The 27,744-nt window shown below is 44.9% G+C and overlaps 1 protein-coding gene across 6 annotated transcripts in view; it reads right to left on the bottom strand.

Annotated features, from left to right (window-relative positions):
* The window catches only part of MEGF11 (multiple EGF like domains 11), a 392,338-nt gene that overhangs the window by 274,949 nt on the left and 89,645 nt on the right, over positions 1 to 27,744 (bottom strand). For all 6 annotated transcript variants that reach the window (XM_059714543.1, XM_059714542.1, XM_059714540.1 and 3 more), the window contains 2 exons: positions 4,873 to 4,996; positions 1,141 to 1,242 (listed from right to left, as the gene is read on the bottom strand). In XM_059714543.1, coding sequence (XP_059570526.1) covers positions 1,141 to 1,242; positions 4,873 to 4,988 — 218 coding nt within the window. In that variant the 5' untranslated portion in view covers positions 4,989 to 4,996. The remainder of the gene's footprint in view (positions 1 to 1,140; positions 1,243 to 4,872; positions 4,997 to 27,744) is intronic.

Here is a 27,744-nt window from a genome sequence, read left to right as displayed (position 1 = left end):
CAACAAAACACTCTATTGAGGCCATTTTTCAGGGTACTGCAACAGGAATCATTGTAATGCACATTTAATACTTGCTAGGTGGGACTGGAAATTAACTCCACAGTGCATTCTCTCCACAAGGTAACCTATCCAAGACTTGAGTGTCTTGCAAGATGGTGCAACATCCTGCATAGAAACCACTTCAAGACTGCTTCTAAAATAGCAGGCTCTTGTCCAAAAAAGTGCCAGAGTACAAAGCTTTCTGCCGGATTTTTAGCTTGATTTGTAACACAAGAAAGGGTGACACTTGGGAAAATAAGGACTTAATGACAAACGTTTGAAAGCATCCTTTCATTTTAATTCATCTGAAATAACCTTCTCCTAGGTCTTGGTCCCATCCTAGGACAGAAAATCAATGGTCCTTCCCATTAGACAAATCTCTCTCACTTACTCTCCTCTACTTCAGCTGAAACAATGCCGTAAGCAGGCATTGTTACAGCCCTGGACCCTGCCTGACAAACTAAAATAAGCCAAACTGGCAAGATGTTGAGCACCTTCAGCTGCCACCGAGTCAACAGGCTCGAGAACACTGAGTAGCTGACAGGATCAGACCCCTTGCAAGGTCTCCAGAGAAGCAACTGTGTTGGGTGTTTATCTGAATTTTTTTTTGTGGTAGGAATTACCCTGAGCACAGCAGCTGATTCCATGCAGTCCAGAAAAAAAATGATCAGGTAGCAACAACTTTCCATTCAAGCCCCTAAATTTACATTCTGGTTTGGAAGCAGTCTCTGTAGCCTGGATCCATTTCCAGTTACCACCAGCCTGACTCATACTCAAGCCAATGGACTAGAAGAGAAAGAAAGAGAGACTGTGATACACAACAAGCTAGTCAGTCCCCTCTTGAATTATGCAGCTGAACTGCTTGAAATAGCTGGATGAAGGCTCATGCAAGAATTGCTGCCCCTTGGATGATCTCCCATGAGCCCAGGATTTATGGGCACACAAGACTTCTAAAACATGATCAACTCTGAGGATTTTTTTGCAGCGAGGCCTATATTTCCTTCAGTATCAGGGTGTCACAGAAGCTTAGATAAAGAAAAAAAGCTACAGGGGGAGATGAAAAGGCAAAGAGATTAAAATATCTTGGGGATCAGCACTTACCTGTGTCTAGTGCACTTGAACCAGTTCAGTATGTCAGTACATCTTGTATAGTAGATCTGATCAAAAGGATGAGCGTAAGATTCCTGTACTGTTACAGCATAGCTAGGAAAAGGCAAGGAAAGAAAGAGGAAAAGCCTGTTTGTTACAGCATATAAAGCTTTTATTTCCTTGACTTGCTCCCACACCTAACTTCAGCCTAAGATGCAACAACAATCAGTTTGGTGGGGACTCTGGCCATATTCAGAGCTAAGGAAGCCTTTTCATTTACTTTTTCCCCAGGAGAGAATCAGAGTCTGAAGCCAGATACTTCCTGGAGCTCCTCCAAGGGTATGGTTTTGCTCCCAACTTGAGCCTACAAGGCACAGTTTAGCTGCACGTGGGGCATAAATTTAAAAATCTATTTCTCTAAGTTAAGAACAAATATGAATGACAAATTTTAGAAGCCGAGGCAGGGAACTGGCAAACTGCAATGTAGGGGAAAATGGCTTAGTCTAGAAAATGTACAAAACCTCCGTGTTCTTAGATCATATCAGAGGCTTCCTACAAGGACTGTTAATATTTGCTTGCATTCCAAAATGCTAATGAGAGCACATATTAACTTAATGCTGCTGAGTTTCGCCAGCATGACGGGATCCTCACACTTCATTTTATGATGAAGGAGCATCATTACTTCAACTAATATTGGGAGCACCAATCAAAGAGGGGAAAATTTATGAAAGGTCTCAAGGGTGTTTATTTTTATACTTCATGAATTTAATCCTTTCTAATTTGTAGCAGAAACAACATAGGAAGTAATTGAAGATCATAAAATCACGAGTAAAGTGGTAACTGGGTTTGAGACTATTTGAGATTTGGGCAGACTGCGGCAATACCTTTTACAGAACCGAAGACTTTGCTCTGTACAGAAATTGAAGAAACTGGTTAAAAATTAAGATACGGGCAAGACCTTTTCATATACTAACTTCTCAATGCAACAAGTACAGTTTTATAGAGGGCTGTAATTTTCAAGAAAGCCTAAATGACTTGGGAGCCATTGATTTGTTCTCCAGTGGCTGTCAATTGGAGGTACGCATACCCCTAGGGGTACTTAAAGAGATCATAGGGTGTACGCAGAACAAATGAGAAAAAATTACTGTTTTATAGAGATGCACCGATACATCGGTCCCATATCGAATCGGCACTGATATCAAGTAAAATTGACTGCATCAGCAATTGGCTTTTTTGGCTGACATGGCCAATAATATGGCCGATAAGTGTCCTGTGCACGCACACAGCCACAGCACAGCACGCAGGCAGCCAGGAGCACAGCTCGGCAGCTTGGAGAACAGTCGGGTCCAGCTGGTAAGTCTGTTGTGAGGGAAGGGGCATGGGTAGAGGGTCATATAGAGGTCCCAGTGGTGAGGGAAGGAGCAGGGCTGAGCCTGGGGCTGGGGCTGCACAGCTGGGGCAGGGCATGGGACAGAGCTGTGGCTCATCCTGGGGGTGCAGGGAGGTGGGCAGCTCCCACCATGGTGCGCACCCCAGGAAGTCATGGGGGATGTGTGCTCCCGGATCTACATGCAGGGCAAGGGCGGTCTGCCACTGCGGGCTGGGGCTGGAGTGGCGCCAAGCTCTTCTCAGTGGGGGCTGGGCCAGGCTGCGCTCGGAGAGGGTAGTAGCAGCGCTGGGAGGGAGGGTTATGAGCTGCCCTGGCCCCAGCCCACAGTGGCAGCCTGCCCTGCCCTGCTCACAAATCTGGGGGTACATGACCCCCATGCCCTCCTTGGGCACGTGTAGTGGCAGAAACCCCCCGCCCACCCCCCAGTGCCCCCGAAATGAGCTGCTCACAGCTCCGTCCCATGCTCCACTTTGCCCCGCCCAAGCAGCACCTGCCTCAGCCCCAGCCCCCCTCCTTCCCTCACTGCTGGGCCCTCGGATCTGCACCCCTCCCACACACCCCCCTTCCCTCCCTCCTGTTAATGGTAACATTAAAAACCAGAAAAAAAAATAGAAAGGGGCACATGAGCTGAAACTCTGAAACAGAAGGGGTGCACTTGTTAAAAAAGGTTGAAAACCCTTGACTGAGATGCATCATCATAGGTGTATGTACCAGACAAATACAGATCTGAAGGGCTTGCAAGCTCCATATAAATCCCTTTGCACTGAACACAACCAGGCTGAATTTGTTCATTGCAGGACCAGGACTTAGGAATGAGATCCTACAAGGGATCCCATTCTAGCCAATGGCATTGCTGATGTGCTTAAGGTCCTGCAGCATCGTGCCATTAAAAATATTTGTCTGGAGGGTCTCAGTGGAAGGCCTCCACCAAAGTCAGCCAACAGGGCTATTAACACATTCATCTCCCTGTCACGCTCTGCAATTCTCTGGGCAACCGGGCTTCCAAAAGAGAGTTGCATATGCTCTTTGTAGAGCACCTTGCAGGAGTGGGGGGGCCGTGTTTAACTGACGTTGATGCCAAATCATAAAATATTTACGTGGCTCATTATTAATGTAAAACAATAGCATTCAAAAATCTTATTATTTTATGATCCTGTTAGTTACCCAGCCCCTTACCCTAACTTAATCTTTTCCCTTTGATTTATTAACATCTAACTAACAAAGTCGTCTTGGTCAGTACAACCAATCAATTTTGGTATTTAATTTTTGTTTCTCCTTGATTGGGTCGTGAGGTTGCTGACTTTCCCCAGACAAAGATCAATATTTTAGTCCTGTGCTCTGCATGCACCTCACCTTGCCATGCGACTGCAAAATACCATTCCTGCATGCTTCTTTTTACATCTGCATTTGACCTATAAGCCAAGTAATGCTCTAATTAGTGTGTCCAAAATCAAAGCATAATGAGCTTCATAATGCTGCTCAGCTCTGTATCCACGTTTACTCTTCTGAAAGGATTTATGGTGGTGGACACATGAGCTACATTCACTCCTCTGTTGGGATAACCCACAGAACCTGGAGGAGGAAACTCAAGGAGTTCAAACTGAAGGAACTCAAGGAGTTCACACCAGTGTTATTATGGATGGTCCTTACATGGACCCCTGAACTTATGTGGCCCCCGTGGGCAGAGTGGCTGAACTACTCAGAAGAACCCACTTGCACAGGTGAAATTTTCAGAGCAGGCCTATCACTGTACTGGGGACTATGGGAGGGACTGACTATGAGGAACATTTGAGCAGCTTGCCCAGGGACAGGGCAGGACTATGAGGAAAATTATCCTTTCTGTTTCATGAGCAGGGCCTCTAGCCCATCAGGCTTCTTCATCCTTTCACAGGCAGAACTTTCACCGATGCCAATGGGCATCTGGCAGATTAAACCACCGAGCTTTGGATACCCAATACAGTCCTGCATGTTGCTCCATCAGTACTCAAAGGCAGGTCTCTAGCTGACCATTTCATTCAGCTTCCTGACTGAAAAACATGAAGGAGCAAGACAGAAGTTGTCCATCCAACCCTGGCTTCCTCCAGAATGCGCTGAGACACTCCCTCTGTAGCCCCTCTAGCAGGGCCTGTGAAAAGGCATCTCAGAGCAGGGATAGGTGGTAGGGTACTATATTCATGAAACAAGGCCCTCAGGTGTAGCCCTAGAATGGATCCTTTTGGCGCTCTTGTATGCCATCCGCCACACAGCTTGTGGGGATGCTGACAGAACTTGACCCACAGCAATTATAATTTTGCCTTTAAAGTATACAAGTAAGAACCAGCTGTTAAACAAAAATGACACTGTGTATACACTACCTTTCCCAATGACTGCAAACGTTGGGGTCATCTGGATTTAAGGACAGAGTAGTTTTCAGTAGGAAAGACAGGGTAAGCACTTTTAGACTCCACCACAAGAGTATGCACACCACCATTCTTGTTTCTAGATAAAGAGAACAAAACAGCATGTATAAAGAGAGCACTTGCATATTTCCAACCATATACCTGATCTTCAGCCCAGCATCAGACTGACTCTTGTTGCAGTCACAATCTTGGTACTGCAAAGAAACTGCAAAGCAAATGTATAAGGGGCAATTATTTATTACTATAATGTGGGTGAAGTGATAATGAGCAGTACCATTTATCATGACATCTTGATAAACTTGGCAAGTAGTTTACGCCTTGCATGTTTTATCTTTGAGATTTGAATACCAACTCTTCTACTATGTAGCACAATCTATTTGCTAAAAAGGTCTTTTAAAGAAGCTATTTTAAAAAAAAACCCTCTAATTTACAGATTACTGGAAAGTTTTCCAAAGACTTCACCCTCTAGTCAGATTTATTGCTGTAAATGTGTAGAATAAATTATTATATCACTTTACATAATTCTTAGAATAATATAATGCAAAATGAAATAATATATTACTCACACATGAACATGCGCAAATCTCAACAAAACCTTGAGTGTGGCAGCCCCTCTCTGGTACCTGCATACAGGCAATTGGTTAAATGCTGAAATATCAAAGGAAACAATTCAGAGCCATGTCCTAAAGGGACTCAAAGGCTTCCATATAGATTTTAGTCTATTTGAGCTTAAATTTGAGGGCAAAGCTACCCAAGACACCAATAGTTCCAATGATTCTTCCTAGGAGCATTTTTGATACTGAAGATCTTTTTAAGCTGCCTTCACTGACAAAATAAATACCTGAGCCATTAAAATAATCTATTCTCCTATCAACCCATGGTCAAAACCCATTCCCATTAATTTTAATGGTGTTTACATGTGTCAATAGAGCAGGCTACATCTCGGAGACATATGCTTATTACATGACTGAAGGGAAATCAATTCACTTTTCAACTCTTATAAAGGGGAGTCCATTTAGAGTGACAGAGGTCAGCTTATTGCACCATATTATAAAGAATGCAGATGAAGAAATAAAAAAAAAAGTGATGTTGAATCTCTGAAGTAAACAAGTGTGAACTTATTGAGTTTGGTTTCCTCATCTAATACCTGTTAGAAGAACAAGATGTTAAGTCTATAAATAGTTTACACACAAATAACTATATTAAAAGAACATTACATCTGCAATATTAAGCACTCACCAAGTTAAGAAATGCCAGGGAAAAGGTTGCCAATGGCAACCTCTCTTGGGCCCCTTTTGGCATATGCATTATGATAGACATTCGTTAAGGACAACACACAGTCTTCCACAGGCCTTCTGTCCATTCACTGCACAGCCCACCCCCCAGACCTGCTCTGGGAATGAATCAGGAATCTATTGATTGTAGCACCCCACCCTCATTTAATGAAGGAATGAAGTAAGTGGAGAAAGAGACTGGGGATCAGAGAAGACAAAGGACAGCCTCGTGGTTAGGAAAGGTGAATGCTGCCCTGGAGAACCCAGTTCTACCTAAACCTCTGCCAAGGGGTCCTATGCACCACTGGACAAGCTGCTCAAACCACACTCGTCACAAGTGTCTACTCTTCATTTTACTGAGACTTAGTGTTTTCAGGTCCAATTTGCAGAAGGGCTGAGCACTGACTTGCAGCTGCAACTGATGTCATGGAACCCGCACTTCGCACTCATGAAACAATGTGCAGCGCTAACCACTGGAAGAAAGAAAGGAAATCCGGGTGCACCCCAAATAACTGAACACTTCACTTCTGTCTCAGTTTGCCATCTGGCAAATGGTGCTGAGAAAATAAGGGGAGTAATGCTTGTGAACCACTCGGATGCTGCAGTGATAAACACCACAGAGAAGCCAATATGGAAACGAGTAAAAGCAAAATTTGAATAATGCAAAGTAAAAGAGGAGGGTGGGCAAGGAGGAAGCCAAGTATTGGATAGTAGCATTGGGCAGTATTGGGCATTCTGTGCACAGAACCAGGTCACACGTAGGAGACGTGAGAGGACACAACACACCGCGCTGCTTAGTGGGGATGTCTCATGTGCAGTCTGGTTAGTGCTAGGAGATACCTGAACATGCTCAGGGAGGGCAGAATCCCCAGAGATTTTGGTCTCTGAGAATGTGCAAACTGCAGTTTTTCAACAGCTTTAACCTGGCCAGATTTTGGCAGATTGTCATAAGAAGAGTGATAGAAATGGATACAACACAAATGCCCCTTCTGCACCAAATTTCAAGTACCTATTCCAAAGCAATGGGGCACAAGAGCTTTCCAAAGTAAAAGGTTACCAGAATTTCTTTTAATTTAGAAGAGCAGTGGGTTTTTTCCTTCTTCTTGTTAGCCTTGTTCTCAGACATGCCTGAGCCACTGCAGCAGAAATGTGTGAAGAATTCAGTCAAGGCAGACACCTGATCTGGAGAATTTCGGCCCCTAACGGATGGAAGTGATGGCCAATGAAAATCATGGTCTTCTAATAGGAAGTGGTCATGACAAAGGAGGATGAGTCTGACCCTTTTCAGACGGGAAGGGGAACACTCCTCTTTGGGACTCCTCAAAGAAGCAGCTTTACTCGGTCTTCCTGTCCCGAGAGGACCCCCTGCAGCCAGCCCTGGCACACCTTCACAAGGGGCAAGCCTCTGGCTTTGACACCCTGCCTCTTCTCAGTCCCCAACTTCTCCAGTGATCGATAGCCCCCCACCTCTGGGAGCTCCTTCTTTTCAGTAAGCTCCTGGGAAGAAAGGAGGGTGTTTCTTTCTTTACAACAGGGTTATTGGATTGCTGAAGTCCCAAGCATTAAGCAAATGCTGCTTCAAAACGGTCTTTATTGTGCCTCTCCAGTTCCCTCTGTCCTCGCTTGGACTTTAGTCTGCCCACCCTGGGACCCTTCCTTTTCCCTGTCTACCTTGAGACCGTCTCTTTGTTTTGCCTGGTACTTTGTCCCCTCCAGCTGTCTCAGAACTTCACTCCTTCTCCCCGAGCTCAGTCAGCCATACTTGCTAAACAGAGTTATAAAACTACAGTCTTAGGCTGGGGACAACAGTCACCCAGTATAATGAAACATTAAGTCATGGGGAACCAATCAGGGGATAGCCTCTGGGCCCACCTGCCAGGCCCAGACGGCCATCTACCCCTGGGGTAAAACAAGCATATTGATGCCCTATATAGACAATTATTTACAGGCATTATTTACAGTAAAGCCTGCCCATGCTGAGTCTCCCAAAGTGCTCCCCACAGGACCACAGGCTAGAATCCAGCTCATCTAGCCTCCTCTGTCACGGAAGTGTAGAGCAAGCTTAATTACAGGCGGACTCTGCGCCCTGCTCATGACAGATCTGTATAAAGGTCTATAAATACAAATTGAATAGACTCTATTTGATGGCACTAGGACAACTGGAGTTAATGGGCAGTTCCCAATGACAAGCACCCCTTGGGCTACTCCTGGAAGTAGTCCTCAATGAGATAAGTTTGGGGAGAAGAGGGGGGAATTGGAAGTAGGACATGGCCACAGAGAATTGAATGCATTTTCTTCATGAGTCAACTGTCTATATCCATACAGGATTTATAAAAGCCTTTGCAAAGCTCCTTCACATCCTGCTCACACACTTTAACATCGAGGCCAGAATGATGTTACTATCACAGAATCATAGGGCTGGAAGGGACCTCCAGAAGTCATTTAGCCCAACTGCATCCCTATCCAAACCATCCTATACAAATGCTTGTCTAACCTCTTAGCAAAACTACATGGTCAACACTGACACAACCACAAGGCATAACACCCCAACCTGTCACAAGAAAGCAGGGGGACCACAGCAGCCAACAGCCTGCTGCTGCAAAGTTTGTTAAAATAAGCTTGAGATTCCAGGAAAAGGCCACATCCCCTCCTGCAGAGGAAGACAAAGATCCATCCAGATACCAATCTGACCACTGGGTACAATTCCTTCCTGACTTCAAATATGGCAACCAGTGTGATCCCGAGTGGAGGGACAAGACCCTCTAGCCAGGAATCTTCAGGCTTAAGTCTCAGCAGAAGCACTGGCATACCACAGCCAAAATCCCCAGCCTTGGCTACAGCCAACACGCAATGCTTCTAAGGAAGGCTTAAAAATTCAAAAACAAGCCCTTGGACAGTCAAGACTTAGGAAACAACTTCATCTCGATGGAAACGTGGGGGCTAATGTTATGTAAATACTACATCATATGAATCAGTTGGTTAATGAAACAAAGTTTTTGTTCAGTAAAATAATAACATTATATTTTCCATTCCAGGGATTAAACAGAAGTGCGTCCTTAAATAATACAGCATCCCAATCAATACAGTTCCATAAATTAACCTTAGTCCTTGAGAAGAGGATTGCCCTAGCAACAGAACTGATCTGCATGCCACTGTCTGGAAAACGTGTACTCTCTGTATACTACTTCACCCCAGGAACTAGCCAAAGGAACATGAAGGAGTCACTCTGATGGCTGAGTGTATGCACACACACTAAAATGAGCAGGACATGGATGGTAAGGAAAGCAAATCTGTTATTACAGTCTGAGCTAAAGTCCACTGAAGTCAGAGGAAACGCATTCAAATAGCCACATCACTCATTACCTCTCTCTCTCATATATATATCACAATAAATATATAGTGAAATATTTATATTATATCTATTATGAGGTATGCACTGTCTCTACATGGAAGGAACACCAAGGTTCTCATCTGCAAGGGCTTTCAAGGCAAAGGCCCTTTTCCTGCTGGTGTCCAAAAACTTGTAGGGAGCCTCATGTTTCTTTCTGAATTGTAACATTTAACTCTTATTAAATGGCATGTGCATAGTGACAGGTGTGAACTACAAAGTGGTAGGTATCAAAAACATCAGCACTGTTCTTTAACTAGTATATCTATAATAATGGACCTTGTACTGATCAACTACCATTTAGAAAAATCCTGAACAACAGAAGACAGGCTCCAGTGATCACTGCTTTTATGGGCTGCAATCTACCCCATGTTGATTTCCTTCAGCTTTGAGACAAAGTCATATTGCATAAATGGTCCTAAAGAAGGAATTACTTCCAACCAAACGAGACGGTCAAAGGAAGTACAAAGCAAAGCTGCTGGAACAATCTGTAAGGGATTTGGGGGGGGGGGGGGGTAGGGAGGTGTCTGTTGTCTTTAAATCAAAGCACAATTTAGTGCCTGGTTTGCTAAATTCTCAAAAGCATTAAAAATCTAGATTTCTCACTAATCAGACAACAGTACAATCACTAATTTACCTAGAGCCACCCTGCACTTAATCCAACAACTATTATAATGCTCAGACCTTAATTCATTAGATGATAAAGTGCTAAAGTTTTTGAAATTCAAAAAAAAAAAAAAACCCACCTAGAGTTACCTTATAAGGCATAAGCCCATTTAAAACACAGAGTTTTTTTTACAACACCTTTCAAAAAGATTAAACACCCTCTTCCTGAACTTTTAATTTTAATACTTTTGTTTGTTTATAAATGAACCATGCTGTGCGCAGAATTTCCCAACCTCTTAAGTCAGATCATATATCAGAAATACCCAACTTTCCAAATACAGCAGAACCTCATTTATCTAAAGTGCCTCTTATCCCAATTCAAATGAAATATTTTACCTTGATGACAGTTAATGGAAAAGACCTCGTACTAAATCCAAGGAGTTTATATTACAAGATTCAGAAAAAACTCTAAAGCAAATATATTTTAAAGTATTACCAAAAAAAAAAAAAGACTTAGCCAGAGACTTCCAATTCTTTTAACTAGCAATTTCTTGTTCCATGTTAACACATAATCCATTTTGTGTTGCTTTTAATTCAGTGAGTACACTGCTTACGGGGGGCACAAGGCCATCTTCTAAAGCAGTGTTTCTCAACCTGCGGGACGCAAGAATATCTGAAAGGGTTGCAAACAAAGGGTTGCAAACAGTCACAGAAGAACATGGAAAAACATGAATGTCACTTGGGAGTATTGTAGGGCCACATGCTGATATTGCTGTTAATGTTTTCCTGTTGATATGGATTTCTGTCATTAAAATTAAGACTTGTGAGCTGCTTTAACTTGTAGTGTGTAATAAGTATTTAGGGGCCAAAATACTCGTGTGTTTTCTACTTAAACTATTTGCTGAGTTGGGACTGGCCATTGACGTTTACAAATGGGTCCTGGTACAAAAAGAAGTTGAGAACCACTGTTCTAAGGGACACATCCCTGTATCATTACTAGAACCAGAACCAAACAATATGAATACCTCCAAAGCCCACTGTCAGTCTCTGAAACCTGGATAATCTTTGAGCTTAATAAAGCAGCACATGATTCATAGATGCTTTGTACAGTCCCTTGACAGACTCAGCCTTCCAGTTCATCCAGTCCTGACCATCTGCTCCAGGCCAGTATGTCTGATAACTCTGCCACTATCTAGCAGTCACTGGGATAGGGGAAGGCTGTTGTCTAAGGATACAAGCAGCTGTCTTAGGATGCAAGCCATATCCCACCAGACTTAGTACCTTATCTACCAAAGCCTTCAAAGTGCCTGAAGGAAGAAATGTATAGAATTATAACCCCCTTCCCCCCACCCCACATTTTTTCTTTTTAATGTATTCATTTGGGTCTGAGGTAAGCACTTCATTCTACCCAAAAGAAAAAATGTCACGTGTTTGAGATGTTTTGCTTTTAAACGAAGCAAGTTTGAATACTTTCCAAAGACAATATCATTTCAAAACAAAGTTAAAACACTTTGTTTCAAAGGATGTCAATCCCAAACACTTGGACTGTACTTAAAACATGAAACCAAAACCCTAAGTCCCTATTCACTGAATTCACAAACAAACAGTCGCACTAAGACTGACTCTTTCAGTAATATTCATCCAAGCATTTTTTCTGGTTGCAGTAGCATGTCTAGAGCCATGGGCTGTGCTGGAGGCACATGAACCGCAGGGGGCACTGTGCTTTCAGTGCGAAGAAGGACCCCTGTTCTGGTGTGCAGCTCTCCCCTGGTAAGGGTGAGAGCCTTGGCCTGACCGTCCGTCCTTGCTTGGAAGGATGCAGCAAGGAGTCCCTGCATCTCCTGAACCAAAGGACCGGCATGGAAGTGGGGACTACATTAGAACCAAAGGGGGGGTTGCATGCCCAAGCAAAATGTCTGCTACAAGCAAGAGTCTTTTTGTGATGTCTTTTATTGGACCAACTGAATAGTTGGGAAAGATGTTAGACAAGATTTTGGGCACCAAGTGCCCTTCATGGAAAAGAAGCCTGTACAGCCTAACCTAAGTAACAGAGAAGCAATAAGCACCTCTCCCAACTATACTATTAGCCCAGTAAACAAATATTATCAAAAAACCCTTGCTTCTTGCATATTTCCCGGATCATCACGGCTATAACAATACTCCAGCCTTACTACAAAGTCTGCCCCTTGGAAATTAGCCCTCCTGAGAAAACTACCTATTCTTAACTGATAAAGCTGTGATCCGTGAAATGGATGGTGGTAGAAATGAGACCGTTTCCCCAGGCACCACACAGCAGTTCACTTCCACCCATTACTGAAAACACAACAGGTGACTGCTAATAACCATCAATACAAATGTTTCGAATGCCCTAAACCCACAACTAAGGATGTCCATCATCTTTACCAGGGAGAATGATGAACACTGCAGACTAAATGTCAAAGGCTCCCATTCGTGTGGTTGAAAATCTTTTCCCTGAAGGCTCCACCCCACAAAATTGGCCAGAGGGTCCTTCATGAATGATTGAGGCAGCCAATCAGACAAGCCGCCTGACATAAATGGGCTCTGACTGGCAGCTAAAATGGCTCCCACAAAGCATGCTGGGAGCTGAAGGACCTCCACCACACCTGCCCAGAAGATTTGCAGATCCCTTCTGAACACCTGGCTGCAAGGAGACGCTCTGCCCTTGAGATTAAAGTACAAGCTATGCAAAGCTTTCTGTTGTCTCTTTGGCACATTATGTTGCCTTCGGACGTAGGCAGTTTCTGTTATTCTGTGGCTTAGTGCATCTTGACCTAGGCAGAGTTTGATTGTTTCTTTGTCTTGTACTTAAAACTGGTATTGAGTACAACAATTGAAAGCTCTCTCCAGAGAATGGACTATTCTTGTCCAAACAATTTGTGACTTCAGTGCCATCACCTGAAGTCTAATATCAAGTCCAGGAGAGTCTCAGAGGATAGGGGCCCTGATGATCCAAACTCTTCATCCTGTAACTTCTCAGCACGTCACTCTGTTAGTTGTAACTGATTGAGCTGCATATCTGTTATACATCAAGCCGTTTTCACATACTCAGGTTCCTTTTAGAATTAATTTCATTACCTCAGCTATAGTATTGACACAGGACTATTCATCCTGCGGCCTGAAATCTGCTCCACTAGTTTCATCACAACGGAATGGAAATGCATTCTCACTGTTAACCCACTAATCTTAGCTATAGAAAAACCACTAAGTGGCAAGTCATTGATTTATTTGTCTGTGGATTCATTTTGCAAAATGCTTTGTTGGTGAAACTGAGCTTGAGTTTGCAGAGAAATTGAAAGATGCAGATAATCATTTAAACTGAATGAAGTGTCACAAGAACACAGATAAAACAGGATTCCCCACCCCCACATCCTGCTCGCCTCTCTCCATTTGCACAGGAGGAGCCGAAAGCAAAAAACAAGCTGCAGGATCGGGACCTAAACGCAGATGCAAAAGAAATCCAACAAATCCCTCCTGGGTGGAAACCAAAGTGGGAAGAACATCTCCCTAAACTTCCCAAAGGGGACAGGCACACACAGCTTCCACCAACTTTAGCGGCACGGTGGGTAGACGATACATCAAAATCACAAGTTGCTAGTGGAAATGGTTTTATGGCTGAAAAATGCAATTTCTAAGAAAAAAAATTATGCAAATCAGGTTGAGGTTGATGAATCAAAACTGTGTATTTTATTTGGTTTTGTTCTTCATTTTCCATGTGAGCATGGGGCTGGGGGGGCGGGGGGGAATTGAGCTTCCAGCTTGCCACATGTTGCTCTGTACAGGAGACCTAACCGTCTCCTCTCCCTACCCCATCCTGAACAGCTAGGAAAATTCAAACCCAAATGACAGTAGGTTCAACTGTCAAAATGATTGTGATATTTCTTTTTGTCATTTGACACAAAACATTTTGCTCAGATGCTTTCAACAGGAAACATCTTTAGAATCTTTGACAGATGAGCAAATACCAAAAACTCTGGGGTTTTGGAGGGCTTTTTTGGAACTCAAAAATTCTATTTTTGGCAAGTGTTTTGCTGGGATTTGATGCTTTTGTAAACAATCTCATGGCCTAAATGTAGACTAAATGACTTATTTAGCCAATTTTTCAACATGGACTTTCACTGATTTCATCCAATACATTTAACAGGAGACATTTCTCCCTACTAAAAAGTCCTATGGAAATGCTGAGGGAACCGTGTTAGCCGTCTTACCTCAATGCGTTGAAGACTCCTGCTGGGTCCTGTTTACAGGCTATCAATGCATTAGCAATGCACACAACATTGATGGGGAGGCACGAGCAGGGATCTTCAGAAGCTCTTTGGGCACTTTAAGTAGTCAATAGGTACAAAAATATGTCAGTTAAGTGTTTTGAGGGAACAGAAGTGAATTGTAATAGAAATACATATGCATGCATCATAACAGGAAAAAAATCAATATGCATCAGTTTTAAAAGGGACTGTGGTATATGTATTCTTAAAAACACACGAGTGGTTTTGAAAGATGCAATAGAACAGTCCATTCTAATTAAGCTGGATGACAAACTAGATGAGTTTCATGGAAGCATGTAGAACAAACGATGAGTCTTTGTTGGGTATACCATTTTAATCACCAAGAATCCAACATTCAGGACGCTGCCTCTCCTATCTGAGGCTTTCATCATAATTTAGGCAAGGGATCACTTCAATGCACATTCCATTTGGCTCCACATCAAACTTTGATACAAAAGCTTAGCATAGCCACGGTCTTCACAACTGATTATGGCTACCGTCACAGGGCACTGAATGCTCAGATCCCTTAAGCATTAACTAAGACCGTTACTAACATGAAACCAGGGTTATAGTATAGTATTGAGCACTCCCTCTGAAAGTTAAGGTGCTACAAGTTGTCTTGAGTTGGCTACCCAAAAATAAGTGGACTCAAAAGCACAAGTCACTTCTAAACATGTTTGCCATGACAGACAATACTAGTCTCACGATTACTTTTTATTCCAGTGGAAAGCGCTTCTTCAAGCTTTTCCCAGAAGTGTCTGTTACTCAGCATAAAAGTACTGACAACTGGAAAGCAAATCCAATTCTCATTGTTCTTGCATGGAGAAATACAAATGATAAAAATCACCACCACAAACACTGGTTTGTACATGGGATTTCTGGAGTCTTCCTTCATGAATTATCTCAGGTGTTACCAGGAACACACAGAACATCAGGCAAGGAACGGTTTCCGTTAATAATGGATGATGTTTCAGTTAATGAGGCTCCTTGGAGCTGCTGGAGTTCCTTGCCATCTCAGTTCTGCTACTGAGGCTAAGATCGGATCTATAACCTTTTCCTTGCTATAACAGGAATGCTGGGGAAACTAGGATTGTGCAGTAGCCAAGGTCTCCAAGCTAACAAGTCACAAAGCAAGCACAGCATACCATAGAACAATAAAAAGAAGATGTGAGCAGTGTGAAGACAGCTCCAAAGGTGAAGAAGAGTCTTAGGGGGGAAGTCTAATGCTAAAAAAAGCACAGCAGACTACACACAACTCGAAGGAAGCGAGAGGAATCACCACGTAGCAGGGGCAGGCAACTGCAAGACAGATGACGTACCCCAGCAGGACCTTGCAACAACCTGACTAAACGGGTGTAGACAAGCAGCAGCCCAGGAGAGGCTGAAAAGAATTAAGTTCACTGGAGAAAAATTACAACCTCAGGGCCCTGGGCTGGGACGCCACGGAGTGTGATGGTCCAAGTCCCACACCTCCAGCCTCTCAGACCCACAAACCTGTGAAGATGATGTTCTGGGTTTCAACAAGGTTAATGGACAAGAGAGTTTTATTCTTCACCTGCCTGGCAGGACATTACTGACTTGTAAATGATACTGACCCTGACCCACCCACCAAGAGCCTTTGACAAGGACTATGTGCGACTGACCCACAACAAGGGCCACAGAGAGTTCAGGCTTAATTTGCACTACAAGGGTCATGCTCTCGATCTCAATTCATCTCCTCATTCCTGTCAGTCACACCGGGGTCATCCACGTGCCCCAGGATTGCATTAACTTGGGCGTTTCTGCCTATAATTTCAAGAGGGAAGTTCAGCAATTGGGATGGGAATGGCTGTGGTATAGGATAATGCCCCTCTTCTCTGCAAATGCTGCCAACCGCACTCCTGCATCCAGAGCTCCTCCTGGAGTGGATCCAGATCCAGCTCAGCACTAGTGTAAAGAGGCTCTGGAGTAATCATGAATGGGACCTGTAGTGCCAGGGAGAATGGGGAGCCAAGATAGTGTCCCACAACTGTAAGTAAACGTGTATCCCTGCAAGTACACATCCCCATGTGTACAATCACCCAGTCCCTCCTGAGAGGGCAGCTGGCCACGATATCCAGCCCTGGAATCCTTTTCCCCTTAATATACGAGAACAAGGCTGAAAACATGTTTACCCCAAATGTATCCTAGCCAGAGAGATGGTGCCAACAAATTCAAAGCCAGAAACTTAAATGAGCCTCTCTACCCACTCTATGAGAAGTCAGGCCTGCATCCCACCTGCTCAGCCAATGTATGGCAGGAGCTAAAGTGAATGCTAGGAACGAAACATAAATTAAACAGTGACTGTGTGCTATTTAATAGGATTCATGGTGAGCAGGGAATGAAGAGAAAAAAAAGGGAGATTCAGGTTTCCTGGTTTACTGGAAAATTGTGAGGAAAACTTCATGCGGCGGAGGGAAGCAGATCTTGATTCTCTTGCTCCAACTGATCAATCCCCACTTCAGCAAGACTACCCCTCATTAACTACTCAAATTAAGAGTACCATATTTGATTGGATTGGATGATCAAAATCAAAAGAACCAATACATTTCCAAATTTTTATTTTTAAACTGGAGGAGGGGAGCCTTCAGACGGCCTAAGGAGGGTGAGTCTGGCTCTATTACCGAATGCCCTGCTGTTGTCATAGACTAATATATATTATTTTTATTTTTTTGACTGATGCTGGCTCAGTTTTTCAACATTGGCAAGGGGTCTGGGAAGCCCATTTCTAATGGGAACTGAATGCTCAGATCCCTTAAGCAGCTTTGAACTTTTCAGTTGTAAAATATATCGGCATCAATCACTTTAAATGGTTACTGAGAATAGTAGATGGGACATGTTTTGGAGAAGTCTAAAAGCCTGATTCAGCACTCAGCAGCATTCTTGCAAGCCAAGCTTCCACGGAAGCCATCAGAAGCTTGGCTGGATTGAGGGCTGCGGGAGCAGGCCTGTAGCATAAAATGAACAACAATTTAAATTTTCCTTGATCTGCTGATGATGTTTTGTAGAAGTGTAGGGTTTTTTACACTGAAGCCTTCAAGGAGGGGAGAGAGATCAGAGTGCCATACAAAGGCCATCATCAGTTTCCTTTGTTCAAAGATCTCTCGGGAAGGAGAGCAAATGGAATCTAAGTCACGAGCTCTGCACAGGGCTCTGAAACATGTTTTTAGAGAGAACCTAGGGGCTCCGGAGACCTGGGTTCAAGTCACTGCTCTGTCCCAGACTCCCTGTGTGATACCTGCTTCAGTTCCCTACCTGGAAACAAGAGCAGTAGCCCACCTCAGGGGAGCTGGGAAGATGACCGCATTAAAGAGACTGTGAAGAGTTCAGATACTGCAGCATAAGGTGTGAATACCTAGAGTGGATAAATAAGGAAAACTGAACTCTATGTCAATATTTTAGGAAACTGAGACATAATTTTGGATCAAAGTTTTCTCTTCTTAAATAATCGAGGCATTACAGTCAACAGACAGTCCAGAATAGGATATAATGCAAACATTATATCAATAGCACATAAAAATATCGCTGAAACAGTGCCAAAGTCCAGATAATTGTTGGTTCTTGCTCAGATAAGTCAATTAACAAAATATATATCAGCCCCTGACTGCTTGCTGGCAATTCCATACTTAAAAATCAACTTCTAGCACAAAATTAGAAGCTAGTACTTTCAATACCTGGCCCTTGAAGTCATTGTCCCCAAATCAAGTCTACTCTATTCCTTCTAGGCACAGAGCAGTGGCAGTAGGAGACCTGATGTCCTTTCCCAAGCATTGCCCATTATATTAGGCAGGGAATAGACGCCCAGTGCTTTGACAATAACTCTGACAAAGTGAAATCAGGGTGCACAAACCAGGCATCCAGAGGTGTCTTCACAGGCTAAGGCCTCCTGCTGACTATAACAGCCAAGCCTATTCAATGTCCCCTCAGGGGGCTCAACACACCCATGTCATAAGGAGAGGGGAAAGATGGGAGCCAGCACCTCTGGACTCAGCCCTGTCTACGTTGTACCCTGTCATGAGCAAGGTGTGGATTCCTCCAGTCACCTGCAAGAGCTGTGGCACCCATGCAGAGTGGAGCTAAACAGGTGCTCCTGCTTCGAGCTGCAGAGAGGGGTTGCAGATATACATTACACCAAAGCAGGGAAAGCACCTGGGTACCCAGCATGGCCTTATGTCCCTTTCAGCATGGGAGTTGCATGCTATATATCAGGGGTGCTCAAACCCTGGCCCATGGGCCAGACCTGGCCTGTAGGGCTGTGTCACCAGGCCTGCAGTCCTACCTACAGGTCCAGAAATTTGGCAAGGGGAGGACAGTGGCACCGCTCCCCTGCTGCCAAATCCCCAGAGCCATAGGAAGGCACAGGTGCTGTACACTGGATGGGATGCCCATGCCCAGGCCTGCATACTGGGATAAGGCAACACTGGGGTCCAGAGGCCAATCCCGGTGTGAGGGGCCAGGAGAGGGCAGCGCCAGGCCATCAAGACCCAAACTTAGTATGCACAGCAGGGAGTGGGTTATGCCAGGCCCCAATCCAGCCCTGTGCCACTCATCTGGCCCACAGGGCCAAAAGGTTGAGCACCACAGCTACATATCTTCATGAAGACCTCAGCATGAAGAACAGGTAGAGCTAAAACACTGCACTAATACACCCACCAGGGGACCCAGGGCACTTGTGGAGCATCTGTCAATATGTGCATGCTGCCAGGCGCTGTTCTGAGTTCAGCTCATGCAGTCAGACCTGAGCTGGATTGCCAAACTCGGGCGGGCAGGCAGGCAGGGAGCGCCACACAGACTAACCAGAATCAATTATTCACTCAGCTCCTGGGCCATTCTGAGCTAGCACCGCCTTGGTTACACTGCTACCAGTTCCCAAGGCAATTAGCATCGCTTAAAGCTAGCTCATGTAGGTCTATGCCAGGTGCAGTCACAACACTGACTGCAGTGCAGACAAACCCTGGGACTAGCCCTTCATCGCATGGCTTGATAAATCTCCATTTGCTGTCCACATTTACTTTTGCAGGCATTTACTAGAAGCTCCTTTCTGCTCTCATCAGTCTGTGAATAACCAGCTATACCCAGGGTTCAAACTGGATTTGTAATGAGCATCTCTAATAAAAGGCTGTCCAAGGCTCCCCACATTTTAGTGCAACAGTTGTTTTGACCCCCAATAACCCTTTTATCTACATCACCTCCTAAGGCAGTGGTGCCCAACCTTCTTTGCTACGCGAAACAAATGAGCAGTACCAGATCAGTCCATGTGCTGGATCTGGTCCATGGACCTAAATTTTGTGCATACAGCAGGCATGGCCAGGGCCCAATCCTGGTCCATGGCAACAGCCTGCCTGGGGCATAATCCCAGTGCATAAGGTCTGATGCAGCTGTACAGGCTGGGGCCCATCCAGCCACATGAAGGCTTGGAAATTTGGTGATGGGGGAGTGGTAGCACTGTTCCCCTACCACCAAATGTCTGGACCCGTGGGGAGCCCCACAGGCCAGAGAACGTGGCTCTATGGACCAAAGGGTGAGCAGCCGTGCCCTAAGGGAACAGAAAACTCAAAGCCACAGCTAATGACAGAGGGTGATCTTTCCTTTCTCTCACTACCTCTCTGGGCTGCTTCCTACCTTTCCTGCTTGGCAGTCCCTCTCCCCACAGCTCTTTCCACACCTCAGCCTGCATCTCTGAAGCTGCTCCACCTGTTGTGTCCATTCTGCCCAGACAGCAGGGTTTTATAGCAGCTAGGTCCACCTGGCTTCCAGGTCACAGCTATGGGAGGTAGTTATGCATGCATTAGTCCTTTCTGGGCTGCTGTTGTGCGGGGTCTACATGCCCATTGCACCTATACCAGCCATTTCTACTCCATTCTATCACACCTATACCAGCCACTTCTACTCGTAGTGAACATGGCCATTAAACAAGAGCGAGCAGAACAGATCTGATTCTCAGTCCAGCCTCACTCAAACGCAGTGTCTGCCCTTGGCCTTGAAATGCACTGCAAGTGAAAAGAATGTCTCAGGTGTGAATTTTCAAGTATCCCACAACAGCCCAACTCTAGGCCAGCCAAAGCCCTTCAGAATATCTCCCTGCCCACCCTGGCAGATTATGCATGTCCTGAGGGTTCTTGCAGGCCTGGATCAGGTGCAGCCGTTACAGCTGCCCTTCATACCAGAGACCCCTGGCTGATCCAGAGAGGGATAAGACAGGGACAAATACTGTGCAACAATTGACAGAGGAACTTTATCTTGCACTTAACACTACAAAGATTCATCTCTCATAGAAAGCCAAGGAAAGTCAGCTTGTATAGCAAAAGCAAATACATGAATCTTAACTACTCAAAATGTGCACTGCATTCACTGTACTGGCATGTTTAGTAAAAGGGTAGAGTATCCACTAGCATGCACACTTACACTAGCATAAGGGTGCTTTATACTAGTATGGCTATAGCAACCAACTTTCAAGGCAGGCAATCCAGGGCAGTCCCACAGGCTCCACAGCAGTCCAGAACTGGAAGCGGCTTGCTCCACTCCTGGTTCTGGTTACGGCAGCCACCACAGTGCAGTGCCAAAGAAAGGTTCATCAGCTCTGTCCCAGGGCAGAAGTACTTGGCTCAGACACTGCTGCAGGAATGCAGCGATGTTGTTTCCCATTGAGAGGTGGCCCATGGCTCCCTCAGGAACTGGACACAGTACAGTCGCACTCACATGACACAGCGCCCAGGCTAATTAGCTCAGCCCCTCAGCAGAACTAAATAATTTAACTCAGTTCCCATGATGCTGAGGCAACACTAATTACCTTGCCTGGGCTCAGCACTGTGTGAATGTGGCTAAGTCATTTCTGGTTCAGGAGATGCCGTGTTGTTACCTCCAAACTCGGAAGCTGTCGGGCTCTGTTCCCACAGCACCAGGCACCTTCGTGCCATGCCCTCTCAGCAGATGCTGCAAGACAGACACTATCTAATATCCATCCAGGACCAGTTTCTCAAATCTAAATTTGGGCCAAAAGTCCAGTTTTTTAAGTTTCCCAAAACTGAGGATCATCCTGGAAAACCAAGGAGAGTTTGTTGCTTTACCCATGGGAAGAGAAATAATTTACACCCATACAAGGCAACTTTATACTGAGAAAGCTCTGCCCATGCTAGGAGATGTACCAGTATAGTTATTCTGATAAATGAAAAAAAAATTACTCACCCCTGCAACAGAAATCAATACTGGTACAGATATTCTCTGCAGAGCAGACCTGAATTACAAGCCCATGTACCCTTCTTCTATTGGCGAGGTCAATTAAGAAAGGCAGTGACACTAATTGAAATATAAATGCCTTCAAATATACGTAATGAAACAGATATAACGGCATTCTAGCGCAAAGCAGAAGTCAGGCAGAAGCCTCTGTTAGATAGCATAAAATATCCTCTACATTTTCATTTCAGAACATTGCTTCTATTTGTCAAGTGTAAATCGGCCACCTCTTTGTGTTTTCATTTATCTTTGAGGAAAATATAATGAAACAGGAAACAAAAAGCACCAAGTCCAACGAACAGCTGAGCAAGGGACAAATTAAGTAAAATAGATTGATGGCTGTTGATCTATACCTACAGCTCATATTTCATTTCAAGGCCCATCTCTCTTCTAATCTAGACACAGTGCAGCATCTATGGGAGAAGGTCAGACTGTAAATCCGGAGTCAGAGATGAGAGTTCAGACTCTGTTCCCTCAGTCTAGTTTTAATGCTTTTTAATGCTTCCAACACTTGAGATTGTAATCCAAATAAAATGAAACTGCCGAATGCTCAGAACAAAGCAGGGGTTTTCATGAAATGCTGCAGGCGGCTCAGGTCTGTTCATCTCCAGTTCCTTCATAATGCACTGAGGAAACATTGCCCGTTTCCCCTGCTGCTACATCCTGAGGAACCTCCCTAGCCCAACGGCGCCGGTCTTCATCTGATCTCTCTCCTGATCACTTTGTCTTCCAGTGCTTTACCCTCCATGGTGCTCTCCATTACAACAGGAGCAAGACGAACCTTGGAAACAAACCATTTTCCCCTCAGACTCTTGAAATCTTAATCCAAAAGTTTCCCAAATTCATATCCATTAAATACACTAATGGGAAGCCCAAAGGGAATCTAAGCTGTTGGCAGCTTTTTTTTTTTAAATCAACATCTGCCAAGTCCTTGTTAAATCCAAGATGGTTGTTAAATCAGATTCTAGATCTCCAGTGCCATAAAAACTGAAGTGTAGTGACAGCATTTGAAAAAATGCCCATTTTTACTAAAATACATGAGGACACTCCTGGAGCTGCAGGACTCTTTGTGGTAGATCCATCCACTTCCTATGCAGAATGGCTAGGCAAAGAGACTCAAGAGTGTCAAAGAGTTGGAAGCCTGAAGTTTAGGTCCTAAATTTGTATTTAGGAACCTATCAGTAATTAACTGGCCTGTTTTTTCAGAACTTTCATAAACCCCTTTGCTTCCTAGGACCAGCACCTCTGGAAAAAAAAAAAACAAAACAAAAACCAGACCACTTCTTTAGGTCATTAAAATACAGAATAATAGGGGAAAAAATAGGGCTGGCAGGGCTCTCAGAAGGTCATCCAGTCTAGCCCTGTGCTCAAGGCAGGATCATCCCTGTCCAAACCACCCCAAGGATTTGTGCCTAGCTTCAAAGTACCCAGGTTTGAACTGTGATCTTTCTTAGCAAGAGGTAAAATAAGTGGAAAGTCCAGGGTCAGCACCTTGACAGGACTAAATCGTAACTGCTACAACCCTGAAAGCAAAATACACAAGCAAAATCCAGAGGCTGAGGGTTTCTCTGCTCAGGCAGGGTGGGGAAAACTCACTGACGATCCAGCAGTGAGTGCTCACGTCTACCCTTCCTGAGAGAGACACGCTGACGCTGTTAAGACACGATGGTTGAAGTTGTGTTCATTTTCCTAGGTCTGTGGTCGCTTGCGCCTTTGCTAATTGTGCCACTCGGGGATTTTAAAACCAGGAACCCCCACCACACTGTCATACAGTCGTACCAGGGGATTATCCACGTGCTGGACAGGGGCACGGTCTCACCTTCCCATGCTGCTAAGAACAGTGGCCCTCCAAAGCTACAGAGTAGGCAAAAGGAGGATCTGGCCTGAATCCCTAATTTTCATCCTTCCAGGAACCATCATTTAGTTTCCAAGGAGCATTTCAAGGCTCTGGCTTGTTATGATAATCACTGGAGAGACAAATGAGAACATGACCCCATCCCTTACTTAATTTCACATAACTATGCAGAGCTCTCGACTCTGCCATCTTTTCTGACCCTTTTTATCTATTCTTTACTACTAGTACTTTTTTTTCCCCCCAAGAAATTGTCATTGTGGATAAAAGCACCTGGGTTACAGTAACACGGCACTGTGCACAAAATCTGTCAAAGGCAGGGGAGGAACATTCATTCGTACATCAGGCAGGACAAATCCACCATGCACCAGGATCCACAGCACACACGAAAAGAAAAAGCAAGAGCCATGTTCTTGACAGGTACAAACGATGCAGCTCTGGGGAATTCAACGAGCCCGTTGGAACCAGCAGAGAATAGGAACCTGACAGCGCAGGCTTCAAGTGCGGAGGGCATGAGAGCTACAAGAAGTTGTGGTCAGTGCTTTGCATCTGGTAAAAGAGTGACTAGAAAATCCACCAAGAAGCAGACTGCAGAAAAGAATACCCGGCTCCTGTACCTGGTTGCAGCCCATTCCCTCACCCTCTCACCCTTCCTGAGGGCTGGTTTCATGCAGTTATTGTTGTCTTCAAAGCAGTTACAATAAGGTTATAACAGATCAAAGTTGTGAGCAGGCCTCAGGTTTTAAAGGAATTCCACACCATTTAACAGCCATATTAATTAAGGTATCCAGCACAATTAATTAAGAACTTCTTTTTTCTCTCTGCATTTTTCCTGCTGAGAAAAAAAAAAAAGTCATAGTAAACGTACCATCACTGGATGGCATGAAGAAGCACTGCCAGTGGGATTTTCATCAAACCCTGTGCAAGGATGCAGAAGTGGGGGCCGCAGAGTTCCTAAACCAGCCACATGAGCTGATTCTTAGCAAGGGCTCTGGTTCCTCAGGAAACAGAAGTGGTTTCCGGACTTCCACAGCAGTTATAAGGTTACACAGAGGCCACTGGTCACTTATCTAGGCCCTGATTCAGTGGTCATGTTCAAGTAAAGCCTTTGTTAACCAAATATGTCAAAGTCTGGTGTCATCACAGGGACTGCTATCTTGCAAAAAGTCACACCAGTAACTTCAGGGGATCTCTAAGCTCAGCAGAACTCCTCCTTTGCAGAAGTAATTGTAGAGCTGGGATCACGGTGGGACCAGCTTATGCAGACGGGGCAAAACATACTGTTGTTACATCACGTATCTCAAACTCTCTTCTGTTTTGAACAAAGGAGTTGGAGTCAATGCCCAGCTCAGAGCAAAAAAGAGCCCAAGTCCTTGTTGGCACGATCAAGGAGTTGTCCAATGGGGGAAGCATAGCAGCCAACTCCCACATGGGTCCCCCCCCACAAAACAATCCAAAGCCAGTACGTGTGGATCCAAAAAGAAGAAACAGAAGAGACCGTAGGGTTTTAGACAGGATCACCGCATGCTGCTCCCCAGCACTGCTCAGGAACAAGTCCCAGCTCGGTATGAGCAGGTGGGTACCCCCAGCTCTACTCCAAGTTAACACGGGGCCAATGGAAATCCTGTGGTTGCAATATCCTGTGTTCAGTGTGCCTCCCCTCAGTGACCTAATCTGAATGCAGCTCCCCCAGCCCACTTCAAATGGCACCACCACCTCCAGCACCCTTCCCCTGCATGCCTGCCGTCTGTTCCCGCTTCTTCCCACCCTGGGACAGTCATTTACCTGACCTGCTGAGCACTCTTCTGCCTCTTGCTCCCTCACACCCTGATGGCCAGAAACCCCTCAGAAATATCCCCCTGAAAGTCGCATGCACCTGTCTTTCAAATAGCAGCAGCCATATGCTGCCTCTCCTCCACAGGATTCGCTTCAGGTGCCTTAGCCTGCACTTGTGCGAGCTCAGACTCAATTATGCTAGTCTCCAGGAGGACCTGTGCAGCCCTCGGGTTCTTGGTTACAACTTCCAGCATCTGCTGGGCCTCCAGGTATGCCATCTGTGTTGTAGGGCAAAGGGTCAAGAGCTTCTGAGACCATGATCAGCCCCTTCCCAAGACAGGAACAACTTTCCTCTGTGCACAAAAAAGTTTGCAGGTGTACGTTAAAGATGATCCCAGCAGCAGAAGCAAGAGTGACATCTCTACCCCTTGCCACTCATCAGAGTTTTATTATCCTGCTTGTTACCTTAGTAACTCATTCACTCTTCCCAGCCATCGCCTCCTCCTCTTCCCGTCTCTCATCAGGTGCGGTATCAATTCCTATCTTTCAGGCATGGGGAACCCTAACTGCACCTCGTCTCATCCAAAACCAACGAGTTACACGATTTACTGTTATTTCCATGGCAGCCAAGTGAACAAGGTATTTAATAGACTGGAGGAGATGGGTTGCCCGCCCAAAGCAATCCGAATGGTAATAACAGACAACAAAGAGACTGAGACGGGAAAGGACAGAGATTCAGCACCAAGCCATTTGAAAGCCTCTTTTATTCCTTTTTTCACAATCCTTCAAATAATTCTTGAGCTGCGGCTCCCACCCTCTCTGAATGAGTCACTCTGGCTCTACTTTTCCTGCAGCCGCCTCTGCATTTTCATCCGAATGGGTACCTGGGCAGGAGCATGCATTGTGCTCATCTTTCACTAACCACATTCTCGTCCACAAAAGCAGCACAAGGCTAACAGTCCTCCTGCTGTGTAAAGCAATGTTAGCAAAACCTCTGGGCATAGCTTGTCAGTCCACCTTTTGTTCTCTCCGATTCTCGCTCAAGAAAAACCCAAAAAATGCACAGCTTGAACCTCCCTAAAGGATGATCTTCTCCTGGTCTTCCTAGGCCTATATTGGATGTCCTCTGCGTGAAGAGGTAAGATGGATAAGCAAACGCATGTGATGTTTGCCCAGACCTTTAACACCGTGTTCTTTACTGCTCTGCATTCTTTGGTGCTATGAATCACAGGGCACTACGGGGATCTATGTAGAACAGGAAGGAATAAAACAGAATTGCATGTGATCCAAACATCCCACCCACGCACCATACAGTCAATAGAGAAGTCAGGCTGGAAGGGACCCCTGAAGGTCATCTAGCCCAATCCCCTGCCTGAGGCAGGATCATCCCTAAACCATCTTATACAAATCCTTGTCTAACCTATTGCTAAAGCCACACAATCATCTTTGTCATCCAACCTAACCTGCCACAGATAAAGGAGGGGGACAACAACAGTGTCACAACACATGCACGAGATCCCAGGAAGAGGGCTATGACCCCCACTACAGAGGAAAGCATTCCCCCCCAAGTCCGCACCAGTCTGACCCTGGGAAAAAATTCCTTCCTGACCTCAAAATGTGACCATCGGTCTGACCTTGAGTGGAGTATTGCTTACACACCTATTTTAACTTCTCTCTTCCAATTTCCCCACTTGCAAAATATGGCAAGCATTTCTTCCCAATCCCATTGAGAGGCTTGTGAGGCCTCACTCCCATTTGCAAAGTGCTTGGAGAAAGCGTACTTTCATCTGCAGACCTGGGAACTGAACTCTGGAGACCCCAGCTCCAAGGCTAGTGCTCTGTCTCTCTGCTGGCCTGGAAGGCAGAGGAAGGCATAGCAGAGAGCTGTTTAAGGAAACCCAACTGTGCAATTCCATGACTTCCAGTTAGTTACCCAAGTCATTTTCAGTTTAGCCTGAACTTTTCTGTCTCGTGCAAAGTTCTCTGAGGATGTTTTCCCCCTCCGGTTACTGCTACATATTGAGAACAAAAGCAGAACTCCAAGCTTTGTGACATTCGGTAGAAATGTAGCAAACAGTCTGAAAAGAAGGACTAAAACCTTTATCACTTGATTTCCCTCTCCCACACAGTGAAGAAGAGTTCAAAACAGTCCCTTAACTAATTGGCCTATGTTCCTCCTAGTCCCCCGTGTCCATTCTTCTTTCAGATCAGACAAATTGACTTTCTCCTCAGTCCTGCCAGCATACCCTGCAGAGTCTAGGTTCTAGGGTGGCATTATACAAATGCCACTAATAGAGACATACATGGCTATCTAGAGAAACTGGATGGAAAGAGTGAGAGAAACCTAATTATCATGCCAGATCTAGATAGCTGGACAGATGAATCTTATGCACAATT

Source organism: Alligator mississippiensis, chromosome 11 (genome assembly GCF_030867095.1).
Source record: "Alligator mississippiensis isolate rAllMis1 chromosome 11, rAllMis1, whole genome shotgun sequence".
NCBI lineage: Eukaryota > Metazoa > Chordata > Crocodylia > Alligatoridae > Alligator > Alligator mississippiensis.
The sequence above is the reverse complement of the archived record's forward strand: the minus strand, read 5'-3'. Positions and strand labels throughout refer to the sequence as shown.